At 53.2% G+C, this 12,577-nt stretch overlaps 1 protein-coding gene across 3 annotated transcripts in view; it reads left to right on the top strand.

The window, feature by feature from the left end:
• DNAJB5 (DnaJ heat shock protein family (Hsp40) member B5) overlaps positions 1-10,703 on the top strand; it is a 31,435-nt gene extending 20,732 nt beyond the window's left edge. For all 3 annotated transcript variants that reach the window (XM_030567102.1, XM_030567101.1, XM_030567099.1), the window contains exon 4: positions 8,523-10,703. In XM_030567102.1, coding sequence (XP_030422962.1) covers positions 8,523-8,756 — 234 coding nt within the window. In that variant the 3' untranslated portion in view covers positions 8,757-10,703. The remainder of the gene's footprint in view (positions 1-8,522) is intronic.
• Positions 10,704-12,577: the final 1,874 nt, after the last annotated feature.

The raw sequence follows: 12,577 nt of genomic DNA on the forward strand, positions 1-12,577 counted from the left end.
TCTCAGTATCTCGTGGGTTGCCCTGGGTGGTTGCGTGGGAGGTGGGATTCATCCTGTGTTGGGAGCAACTGTGGCAGACTCCTGTCATCCCTCGGCTCCTGCAGCCCATCAGGGAAACCTCCCTATTCCTCTCCTTTGTGACAGGGCTGGTTCAAACCCTTTAGTTTAAAACTGGCAGAGAGCCATGTTCTCAATTCTTCATCAGATACATCCCTCCCCAGTACCCTCACCCTCCTAGGCCTCAGGTCAGACATGAGCAGCTGGCCCATCAGATTTTGACAATATCTTCTGTAGCTGTCGCGTGATAAAACCAGTGGCCAAGCCAGGGGGTGGAGAAGGGAGACACTTCCCCTGGTCTCTGAGTCCAGGTACCACTGAACTCTGTGTTCATCGTTCCAGTCACTCGCGTCTGTCCATGGCGAGCAAGCCAGCCCTGGGCGCTCGCTGGCACCTGGCACCGCCCAACAGGAGCGGCCCGGCGGGAGACACATCCGAGAGGGCTTCCCCAAAGACGCGTGGGCGGCAGGAAACTGTCCGTTCTTCAAATTACATGAGCTGCTCAGTGGGAGGCAGAGGGAGGAAGAGGCTAATGTCACGAGTCCGAGTTAAAGCAGCCCCACCAGAAACTTAACGTTTGCACTCGGAAGCAACCTCCCTGCGAATGCTCCACTTAGTGTTAGTGACAGCTGCCAGTCACAGATCTTAGTGGCTCACCCCTTGTTTGAGGCCTTGTCCTGTCCCCATTGAAGTCAATGGCAGAACTCCTCATTGGCTGTACTGGGAGCAGATAAGGCCCATCATTAAAGTCGGTAAATCCCTACGGTTTGAGCTTGGCACAGCGTTCAGCCATAAGACTTCCTCGGATTGAATCCAGGAGGGCAAATGTCACGTGGGGCCCCCTCTTTAATGTGGAGGTGTAGACTATGGAGGTTGCAGTGCAGTCTGGGGGCTTGGACTAAGGTGGAGCATTGTACGCTGGGTCTCACGTTAGTGGGCTGCACAAATATAATAAAAGTGAACTGTTCTCATATATCGAATTATATGCAAATGTGGTGTCCCCTGGGCTCCTGGCAAGTTGCCAGCGTGGTCCCTATCCTTTCAGAGTGATGGGCACTGGTTATTATGGAGCATGATATCAGTTGTCTGTCTGTCGTCTCAATGAAGGCAGCGTGGGGGTTGGTCATTCCACTACAGCTTATCCAGTCAAGGGGATTATTTTCCACAGTTAGTGTTGCTAATTCTTGTCTGGTTTCACTGGTGTTAAAGGGCTAGAGTAGGGGTGGGAACCATCTGTACTAAGGAAACGTTAAAAATCCACAGTAGTATCTGCTGCCTTCTTTCTTAAATTTTTGAATGCTTTGCAGTGTAACAACATGTCGGTTTACACTTTCAGAGTCTCATGCACTAGCACAGTGCTGCAGTGCCATGCCTGAGCTACAAACACAGGAGAGGCTGTCTGTCTGTCTGTCTGTCTGCTTTTAAATCACATCTCTTGGAACGAAACATAAATGTTCCAGGAGCATTTCTCTGGCCCATTGAGCTCTCTGAAAGCTGATTCTAAAATACATAAATTTAGGGCCAAATTCAAATTGCATCCTTTGAAATCATTGATGCAGCCTGATGTGAATGGCAGGTGACGCTAAAGTTTTAATTTTGATACGTGATTTCTCCAGTCGGTTTCAGACTTGATGAGGAAAGAGTTCAAGCTATTGAGGGGGGGAGGGATTGTTTTTTCAAACAGTCTTATAGATGCCGTAGCGAAATCAGTGCATCAGTTTTCCTCTGTGAGCTTTCCCATCTGTGTAAAATCAAATCATCTTAAAATGAGTTGATTGTGGTTTTGGTTTCTCTGCCTGGCCTCAAGTCCTCTGCCAACTTGTGTGCTTTGCCATCCATCACATTTTCCATGTAATGGTTTTCTGACTCTGCCCCCTGTTGCTGTATCTTCTAAAAAGCAAAAGAGTTTATTTTTCATTTCACTTCTATTTATATTTCTTTCCGTATATATGACCCTTAAGTGTTACTTGAAACAGAAATTTTAGACAAATTTTAACTTTTTAAAATTTCACTTGACCTCTTTGCAAACAACTGTTAGATCTGTGCAGGCTCCACTTGGTGAAGCTTATGCATGAGCTCAGGTGAGGAAGGAGGCGTTCGTTAAAACTGCTAATAACCAATTTGTTGAAAGCACCCAATGGCCTGATTTTCAGAGGGTAATGAGCACCCAGCTCCTGCTGAAGCTAACAGGAGCTCCAGGTGCTCTGCACCTCTGCAGTTTGGGGCAAGGTGGTGAGGACTTCGGGGTGGGTTTGTCAGGAAGAGACCAGAGTGCACCAGCTGCATGCAGAAGGTGGGGAAGAGAGAGCGAAACTAACCTGGTCCCCTCAGCCTGGAGAAGGGAGCCAGTCTCCACCTGGAATGCAGCGAGTTCTGAACCCTGGAAGGTCACCGTTCATCAGCACAAGTGCTGACAGCTGCTGAACTGCAGCATTGGGAATGGGATTCTAGACACAGCCCGGCTTCCCCATCCTTGCCACAGACTATCTGCTTTGCATTGCTCTCGGTGACAGCCTGCAGCGCTGGGGCTGGTCAGGATTGGGAATGGGATTCTAGACACAGCCCGGCTTCCCCATCCTTGCCACAGACTATCTGCTTTGCATTGCTCTCGGTGACTGAGCCTGCAGCGCTGGGGCTGGTCAGCATTGGTTTCAGCTAAAACGGCCCAGATTACCATGTGTAAACCAGAAAAGTAAGGCTGCTAGGGTCGCTTTAGAGGTCTCCAAGTAACACTGCTTGGCAAAGCACCTGGAGACCCTTTGGCTGCATTGTCAGCACTGACGTTTCTAGTCCCGGGTGGATGTGTCCATTTTACGGGTGGTTTGATTGACGTGTTTGTGGAGTCGGGCAGAGCCAGGAATAGAGCCCAGCGTCTCTCATTTCCATCCTATCTCCAGCCACTGGAGAGCCCGCTCTCCGCAGCCTGACTGCTGACATTCTTGGCCCGCTTCCAAAGGAGCGAAAATGGTCCAGTGAATGTCAGTTGCCTCTGGAATCAGAGCTCTTCTTTTCTTATGTCCCCTAAAGAGAGCCAGAGTGGGCCCTTGCAGTGCGGCTGGAGCTGCAGTCCCCTGGGTGGAGAAGCAAAGTGCACTTCGCCAGTGACCGGGGGGGAATTGCAGCCTCCTCGGATGGCATGAAAGGATATCTGAATGGGGGCTAGATTCTTCCTTTTGCCCTGTACTGTGATGTCTGAAATTGGCATGAGATTTTCCCGAAGAAAGGGGTAAGGGAGGAGAGGCAATGTTGTCTGCCTTAGACACAGCAAATGTCGTCTTTGCTGCTTTTGCTCTGGAGGGTAGGAGTGGGCACTTATCTGCCCTGAAAGCCAACGGGCAGGACCAGCAAATCTTGGAGGCCTCACACAACTGTGCCTGTTAGAGCCTGGGTTCAACATAGGTGTCTGCTCTAAGCCTGGGTCCCAGGGGCTGGGGGGAGAGCATGGGGGAGGGATAGCTCAGTGGTTTGAGCACTGGCCTGCTAAACCCAGGGTTGTGAGTTCAGTCTTTGAGGGGGCCATTTAGGGATCTGGGGCAAAAATCAGTATTTGGTCCTGCTAGTGAAGGCAGGAGGCTGCACTCAATGACCTTTCAAGGTCCCTTCCAGTTCTAGGAGATAAGTATATCTCCAATTATTTTATTTTTTTTTTAACCTCCCCTGTGAGCAGCACACGTACTCAGGCTTTATTAAGCATCCCCCAGCAGTGTTGGCGCTTCTCGGAGCATCGCTCCACGTCCCATTCGCTAACGGTGACATTTTCCCCTTGATAAAAGCGAGGCAACGTCCTTGCCCACGTGTGCAGCGGAGCTGCTGGGGTTATTTAAGGACTCAAGCAGTTTCACGCTGCATTGCCAAGCTCTGTGGCCTGTTACTGCGGGCTGCCTTGTTGCCATGCAGCGCCACCCCCGCACGCACGAGCCATTCTGCAGGAGGCAGCTTGGATTTAGTGCTGACATCCCAGGAGGGCTTTCTCTTCACCTCCTCAGACGTGCAGTGGGAGGGCTACAGCTCGGTGCTCTGGCATTTACTGGTTGCATTGCTGGGCGGCTTGTTCCTCAGTGGAGCCTCTGCATAGTTGCCTGATCCCAGAGAAGCTGCACAAGCCTAGCACTCCGTCTGCAGATGGAGAAGTGCCTGTCGGAGCAGAGGCTCAGCACTGACCTGCAGCCCTTCCTGTCACCCTGCCATTGTGGGAGCAAGACCCCACCGGCTCAAAGCCAATAGGGTCAGCTTTCCTGCCAAACAACCCGAGGCTGGGACTGGGAGCGCAGCCAGCAAACGCCAGCCCTGGCAGCTTGGCTTGCAGAGTACCCGCAAGTTAGTGACTCCCATGTTTGGCCACCTGTGTGCAGCAGCTCGAAGGGGAGTGCTGCCCGGATTGAACCTGGGAGGCCGTGTGACAGCTTCCTTCCCTCCTTGACTCCCTGGGGAACCTGCTGGGCTGCGGGCAGAGGAGTTGTTGTTTACAGAGTAGCAATAAGCTAGTTCACGGGGAGCAGGATCGGTCCATCCCCACGTGTGGTTTACACATGGCTTAGGCTGGGGGGAGTCTTAGCCAGCTCAGCTGCAGGGAGGCAGGCGCTCTTCCTCTGGGCACAGCCAGGGTGGGGTTAGTCATTGCTGGGCTGGCTCTACAGTTTGGCCTCTGAGCAGCCCTGACTGCAAGTGCTGCAGAGACGGATGCCCAAGGGCTTGTGGGGCAGAAGGAAAATGTCCCATGTGACTCTTGAGTGCCTATCCCAGGAGCAGCCTGGATCCCAGCCTTGGCCAGAGAAGGCACGAATTGAGTGGCATCTTGGGGGTCCTCTCCCCACACCCCCAAATTAAGCACCATCAGCCAAAGGGTTTCCTACAATCTATCACACGGCACCCCCCTTCCCGAGGGGCTGGCTGTCGGTTTCCTCACTGGTGTGTACAGCTCAGTGTCACTGAGAGCAACGCCCCGAAATCGAACCCGGAAGAGCCCAGCCCCTGCACCTGTCAGCTTTGCACACGCCCTCTTGAGTCAGTGAGGCCCCAGCTTGGGGGAGATGGAGCCCGTTTCCAGCTACGTGCTTTGCCTTTCCTAAAGAGGCAAAACTTGTTAAAATTCGCATCAAAATAGAAAGTGGCAATGCCCGAATGAGCCGGTATAGCAAAGCCACTACCACCCTGCTAAAAGGAGAAGCCAGGCAGAGGAACTTGCAGTGCTCCAGACAGGGCACTTCCTCTGGGTTCTCCGAACCCAACGTCTGTCCTTAAACCCTCTGTGGGGAGAGAGCCGTGCGGGGAGCCAGCCATGTGTAGCCTACAGGAGAGCAGGCTCTACTGGGAGCAGAGAGGAACCCTTAGAGACTCATCCCTCAAAGCACAGCAGGGGAGCTGTGTGTAGAGTTCCAGCCGCAGGCTGTTGGAAGCAGTGGTACAAGTAGCCGGGGGCAGAGGTGTGTTGATGCAGTTCTAGGTAAGCTCCCTGCCCACGTCCGTCAGTGGATCTCCCTGCTGCAGGGAGGGAGAGAACTTTCGAGAGCTTTAACTTCCAGGAAGCATCTGTGCTGTGAGCACCGCGTGGGCAACTGAGGAATGCCTGGCTCTTGCTTTCCTAGCCTTTTGGAGGCTGTTGGCAGAGGTGCCAGGGCCCATGTGCTATAGATAATCCAGCACGCTGGGCAGAGATGCTGAGCTCTGGGAAGGGTGACAGCTGGCGAGCAGCAGAAACTTCAGTTACTTCATCAGGGATCGAACAACAAGGCCACAGTCTAAATTTAGCTTGCTGCCTACCTCCCCCAGGCTCCTGGGCGGTCAGCGAAGGGTAGAGGGTGTCCCGTTGGGAACTCTCAGAAGGAAGAGGTGCTGCAGTTCAACCCCACTAGCGCACTTTAGCAGACGCTCTGTCTGACTGCATGGGGTGGGGGGGTGTCTCATTCGATAGAGCCTGTAGGACTGGAGCCCTGTCCAGGGAATGATATTCGGGAAAACATGCCTCCTAGTGAGAGACTGAAGAAGCTTGATCTGTTTAGTTCAGCTGGGAGAAGGCTAAAAGGTGACTTGACCACAGTCTATAGGCACTTAGTGGGGATGAGATTTCTGGTGGCAGACAGCTCTTGAATCTCGCAGCCAAAGGCAGAACAGGATCTACAGCTAGACAAGTTCAGAGGTGAAATAAGGCCCCGTTTCTTAACAGTGAGGGGAAATACCCATTGGAGCACCTCGCCCATGGATTCTCTTCAGGCGGAATTGCTAACTGGAGGCGAAATGTCTTTCCAAAAGATGTACTGTATCTCAGCCAGCAGGGGAGGGCTTGATTTAGAGATTATTGGCTGGTGCTGTGCAAGAGGTCAGACCAGGTGAATGATAATGGTCCCTCCTGGCCTTAAAAGCTAGGAAAGTACAGAGGTGGCCGCTCCAGTCCAGATCCCCACACGCTCCTCAGCCCCTTCTTGCCTGTGTGTGGGAGTGGTCTGTGCTGGGAGCCTGGCGTGCCCCGCAGGGGGCTGCACTCTGCTGCCAGAGGCTCTGCCTGGGACCCATAGGCAATCATGGATTTGAGATTGCCAGGCCCAGCATGTGGGGGTTTATTGGTGCAGTTTAGCATTCCTTGGGCTGACTGACCAACGCTACCAGGCTGTAGGCAGCAATATTGTAGGCAGGCTCCGGGCAAGCTTCTTGCATGCACAGCTCTGTCAACGTGCCTTTATCCTGGCCTGCAGCACCCCGGCCATTCCAGCGCCAAGTGTCAGGGCTGCGTCTGTCCAGTGTGACCTGTCCCTGCACACCAAGGCTGTTGCCTTTTATAGTTTGTTGGAAGTCAGGCTGCATGTAATGAGATTCCTAAAAAAAGACACTGGGTCTTGATTTCATCAAAACCCAGCTCGTGTGTGACTGGCTGTTTCTGTGCATTTGCAGTTACCATGCACATACCCTGCCCAGTTTCCTGTCTGTGAGATCTGGGTGCATGCAGACTCCTTGGTTATGTTACATGAGGCATAGATCTGAATGTACTTTCTGTGAGCTTTTCCATCTGCAGTGTTCTTCCATTCTCCAAGCCGGATGGCTCATGTTAGAAACACTCTAGGTTTTGGCTGATTTAGTTAGGACTAGCTGAAACCAGGCCACTTACTGGCTAACAGTACCGGGTCCTGCTTACCAAGAAAGACATGACATTTTGGAGTAGTCACCAGACATCCCCCTGTGCAGTAATTAAAAACTCCCGGTTGGTGATTCAGTCGTCAGGTTTGAGAATCACAGTGTGGGCAATGCACAGGCTGGCGGCTAGGGCAAGCCTGGAATTCACTGGACCCCGGAGAGCTGCAAAGTGCTTTGTAAAGCACACCTTGGGAATGGCCAGCGCCTCAGGCATTGTCTGCCGTGGGCTGGGGTAGCAGGCGTCGAGGAGACCTCCCCACAGCTCACTTGCTCAAAGCTCTTCCTACAGGTCTGCTTGGGCCTGATTTTTGTGCCTGAACTGGACCTGAGCCCAAGAGTCGTTTTCTGACCAGACGTTCGCCTCCCCCCGAACCCGAGTCAGCGCTGATGCTTCATGCCCCTGGGAACCAGGCAGTGCCTCACGCTTGCCAGCCACTGCCCGCTGCTGTGCTGTGCATGTGCTGCGGCTCCTCAGCACGCTCACGCCAAAGTGCATGGTGCAGCAAGTGGCAGGAGTGTGGCATGCAGCCACTGCCATGTCAGCCCCCTGGGCAGGAGGAGAGTCAACCCAAGCCTGAGACCGTCGGGACGTTTTCCAGCCAGACTTGAACCCAACACTTGTCTGGTCCTGTCGGGATTGGGTCTGGCTGCAGCATTCTAGTTCGTGTTGCTGTACAAATGGGGAACTGCGAACGTACACTGATTTGCCATTACTAGGAAGAGTCGGGGGCGGGGGATTATATCTATTAATGAGCCACTTCCAAACTTATGATTTGTACTGCACAATATGTGGTCAGGGCTGTGTAGCCAGAGTCCCTGCCACACTCCGCAGCAGCATAGCACCTTGCCAGTCCGTTGTCCTGCTGGGGAGACAGTGACTCTGATTTCCTCCTCTTCGGGGTCTCTGCTTCTCTTGGTTCAGACAAACATGGGGTAAGAGGAGAAATGCAGCCTGTCCCGAGTGCCTCGCACACTTGAGTAGAGTTCTAGAGAAACCCATCCCACTTCTGAAGGCCTGAGTGGAGTGAAGAGTGGTGCCACCATGAAACCACCACTGGGATTGAACCCACATGCCATGTGCTTTTCTGGGGTGTTCTCAGGAGAGCACCCAGGATGTGTACATGGGGAGACTCCTGTATATCCCCCAGATGATGATGGCGTCACTGCTGCATTGCTAATAGACGTGACCTGGGTAACAGCGACAGGGCAGAGGCTGGTGTCATGTCTGCTGGGTTAGGGAGCAGAGCTGGGTTCCCGGCCTTGGTTGGTCTATGCACATGGGCTTTTTCTAGAGACCCCAAGTTGCAGCCGGTCTCACTGTTTGCTCTTCTTCCTTGCAGGCCTTGTGCGGCTGTACCGTGAACATTCCCACTCTCGACGGGAGGGTGATCCCTCTGCCCTGCAACGACATCATCAAGCCTGGCACCGTGAAGAGACTGCGAGGGGAAGGCCTGCCCTTCCCAAAGGTCCCCACCCAACGGGGAGACTTGATTGTCGAGTTCAAAGTCCGCTTCCCAGACAAAATAGCTCCACAGACGAGACAGATCCTCAAACAGCACCTGCCGTGCTCCTAGAGCCCTTGGGACGTTCTGCAAGCAGCAATACTTGTAACACATGTGCCACAGCATCTGAGCTGCACAAAGCGGAGGTGCCCAATCACACTCAAATGCAAAAAACCCACGTTCCTTTCCACACAGTCCTGTTAGCCCCAGCCCTAGCGCCTGCCCTTTGTCGGCCTCTGCTGTACGCTAGCAGTGTGGGATTCAGCAGCTCAAACTCCTGGCTAACTTCTGCTGGCTCTCTGGGCTGGGGCCTTTTCCCAGAGGTCTAGCTTTTCTGCCTGGCACAAGCAGGTGGGCCTGGGCTGTGGCCCAGGGAGTTTTATCAGTTGGTGGTTTTCACATCGCACGCTTTGAAGTCAACTTCCTGGCTAGGGGATGAATTTGTCTCCCGGAAAGCGCAGAGATTCCACCCCATGTACATAGGACTTGGAAGGGTTAGCGTTAGCGTCTCCTTTCTGAAGCTCGCTGCTATTGGGTTCCATTAGTACCAGGAATCCAGACAAATTCCATGAGCATGCATGGCAAAGGCACGGCTCGTATACACCAGGGCCACCATAGCGGACCTCTTTCTAAGGCGGAGCCACGGTACCTGCAGTTTACTGGGGTCCATTCTGCTGTGCCAGGATCACAACGGATTATCTTCCGTGCTGAACACAGACACTGAGCTGCAAGGCTCCTGGTCTCAGACCCTTCACCCCTCCTGCACCCTTCTTAAAACTTAAGCATCCTGGCTTCATCGGTTCAGAGCATGTAAGACAAGTGGGGATGGAGTTGGGCCAGTGTCCTATCGGGGTGTTGCTGTGCATGCTGGCATGCCAAAAATGTACAGTGGTAGAAGGGAAGGGCAGCAGGCCCAGGATGCGAGCTTTCTTGTTCAGGTGTGTTGAGTTTGCATTGCTGCTTTTACATATAACCCCATAAGGGTTTTTTCTGGAGTGGTTCATCCCAGCTCTTTTGGGGATCAATTCAGCCATATGAACATTGTGTCTGTGAGAACGTAATCCGTGCGTAGCAGGAGTCTCGGTGTAAAAGCAGAGCCAAGTGTGAATGGAGCTGAGGTTTGTTTTGCTGGCATTTGAGTTACGCTGTAGGGATTTAGCAGCAGGAAGAATGCGCATGTAGATATTTTCCCGCAGGGCAGATGGAATTCAGGATGTGTTTCGGGGAGGAGCAGGAGGGAATCTGCTTGGATGGCTTTGTTTTTAAATGCTGTATTTTTTTAAACTTGGATTTCCAGTGGGAGAATTTTTATATTTCTTACATCAGCCTATCTTGCCAATATCTCTGGGGCTGGGTTCTTCATACAATGAGGCATATTTAACCTGCCGTTGGGACGGTTCAGAAGCTGATGCTCCAAAGAGGCACAGGGTTTCTAGTCAACAGACACAGTGCAAGCAGATGGCCATTGCACTAGGAGTCCTCTGGACTAGAAATGAGATGTTTTCTCTGGGCTCTTTCCCTGTGTCTAGGCCTCTGATGAGCCAGGCCTTGTCAGAGCACCTTTGGAATCTTGCATCGGTAAGTTTGAGCTGGTCTGAAGCTAACTTGGTTTTAACTGATGCATTCTGGAGTGTCCATTGATACTGTGCGGTGGGATGTACACCCCAGTCCACTATGTACAGCTGTACAGTGTGTAACGTGTAGGGGGAAGAGAATCCAGGGCAAAGATGGCGTTCTGGAGAGGGGGAAACTGTCACGCAGCGCTTAATTTATAAACCCGTTTGAATGGTTCCGATGATGCCTTGTCCCTCTGGTGTTGTGTGTTTGGTTATAAAAACAAGCACTGTTCAGATAACCCTGCTGGGGGGAGAGGAGCCTGGAGCAGCACTCCAGGCTGGGAGCTGCTTTCTTTTTCTCAGTTTCAATGAGATCCTGAATGTTTTATAGTGGGGGCTGGGTGTTTTGGGTTTTTTTGTATTTTCCTTTTTTTTTTTTTTGTAATGTCAGTATTGAGAAAAATAAAGTATTTTAAAAATAAACCTGCTTGTTGTGTGCTGGCCCTGTTAGTGCTGGGGCAGAGCAGGGGTTCCCCCGGCCCTGGTCCTCTCAACACACACAAGCTCTCTGCGGCCTCACGTCCCCGCTGAGCCCTGGGTTCTGCCAGAGACAGCTCCCTGCGGCACTGCCCCGCCCAGGGCAGTAAACCAGCCTCTGGAGCTCTGCTTACGATGGGGGATTTTCTCCTCTGACTGACACGGGCTCAGTCTGTCTAGTCTGGTCCTTCCTTTGCTTCAGGCCATTGCTTCTTGTCCTGGTCCCTTCTCTCTGAAGCTCTGCCGGTGCTTTCGGCAGCTTGCTAGACTCCTGGCTCCAGCACCTGGCTCCAAGTGCAGTGGGAAATGGAGTTTTCAGAGACCTTTAAAAGCTGGTTTCTTGCGTGGACAGTGGGGGGATCTCACAGCCCTTTTCACAGGAGTAAGTTTGCCCCTTGGCCAAAGTTTCCATCCCCCTCACCTGCTAGTGCTGTGGTGCTTTGGCTGAGAGCGACGCCCCCCGCGAGGGCTGTATGTGTGCCAGGCATTGGAGCGGAAGGGGGGCAGCCCTGTAAAACACGCTGACCTGCAACCCAGTATTCCAAAACCCACCACTTTCAACCTTCTCTCTGAATATCAGCCTTGACTGGAGCCAAAACACAGGCCCAGTTCTTCAGCCTCTGCAGCGCTGGTGTAGCTGGAGCCCCGTTCCTCTGTAGCCCCCCTTAAAATGGTTGGACTAGATAGTCGCAATGGTCCCCTCTGGCCTGGGAATCCGTGAAATCACTCTGCCTGCACTGATCTCTCGTCTCTGGAAAAGGCCAGAATCCAGGAGCATCAAAATCCACCATTGGCCCTGTGGGGGAGGGGAAAGACTTGGGATGGATTGCTTTGTGCAGAGGTCCAAAGGGTGAAAGCACAGGCTTCCCCTAGGATTGTCCCCATCCCAAACCCAGCAGGGCAGCCAGATTTCACAGGCACCATCCCCTGTCCCTGCTGAGCTGAGTAGGGTCAGAGGTCTTGTAACAAACTAACCGACCGTAGACACTTTTGCTAGCCCAGCGGGTTTGCAGGGTGGATCGGGGATGCTGGTATTTGGGCAATCCTTGGGTCGTTTTTTACTTCCCCTTGCCATGGTCATGTGACAGGCCCAGACACTCATCCACTGCCCCTGGATACAGGAAACTGCCCCAAGCTAAAACAGTCTCCCCCCCCCCCCTTTTCTTCATGCACCTGTCCCACCACCCCCCGCAAAGCCCTGCCCCAGCGGCATTCTGACCCTGGGCAGGGAGATGGGCCGCAGACTGCATGGAGCCCAGTGGGGGGAGGGTTGTGGGGGCTGATTTTGTGTACAAGGTGCTCATGCTACGGGGGAGGGGCATCCGTATAAAGCTCTACGACAAACGTGAGCCCTCCGAGTCAAACCTCTTCCTCTGAGCCTCCAGCTCACAGGCCATTGCCTGAGCCTGAGCTGAAATGACCTCAACAGGCTTGTGTGCACGAGCTGGGTCGCAGGGGGACAGGGGGCTGGGTTGTATTGCAGTAACTGAATGTTACACGGGTCTATCCCCAGCCTTTAACACCCCTGATAGCACCGTACGTGGGAGTGGCAAGCATAGAGTGCTAACAATATATCCCCTCCCCAACCCTCGGAGCCCAGCTCTGCCCCCCGCAGCTCCCACAGCAGCTCAGCCTACATGCCAGGGCAGCTGAGGCCCAGCTAGGCCAGTGCACAAGGATGAGAGATTCCTGCCCCCTTCACATGGGACAATACGGGGGATGCAGGGAGGTAACATGATCTGCCCAAGGTCACGCAGCCCATCAGCAACAGGGCTGCAAATAGAACCCAGGAGTCCTGGT

This window comes from Gopherus evgoodei, chromosome 6 (assembly GCF_007399415.2).
Source record: "Gopherus evgoodei ecotype Sinaloan lineage chromosome 6, rGopEvg1_v1.p, whole genome shotgun sequence".
NCBI classification, from domain to species: Eukaryota; Metazoa; Chordata; order Testudines; family Testudinidae; genus Gopherus; species Gopherus evgoodei.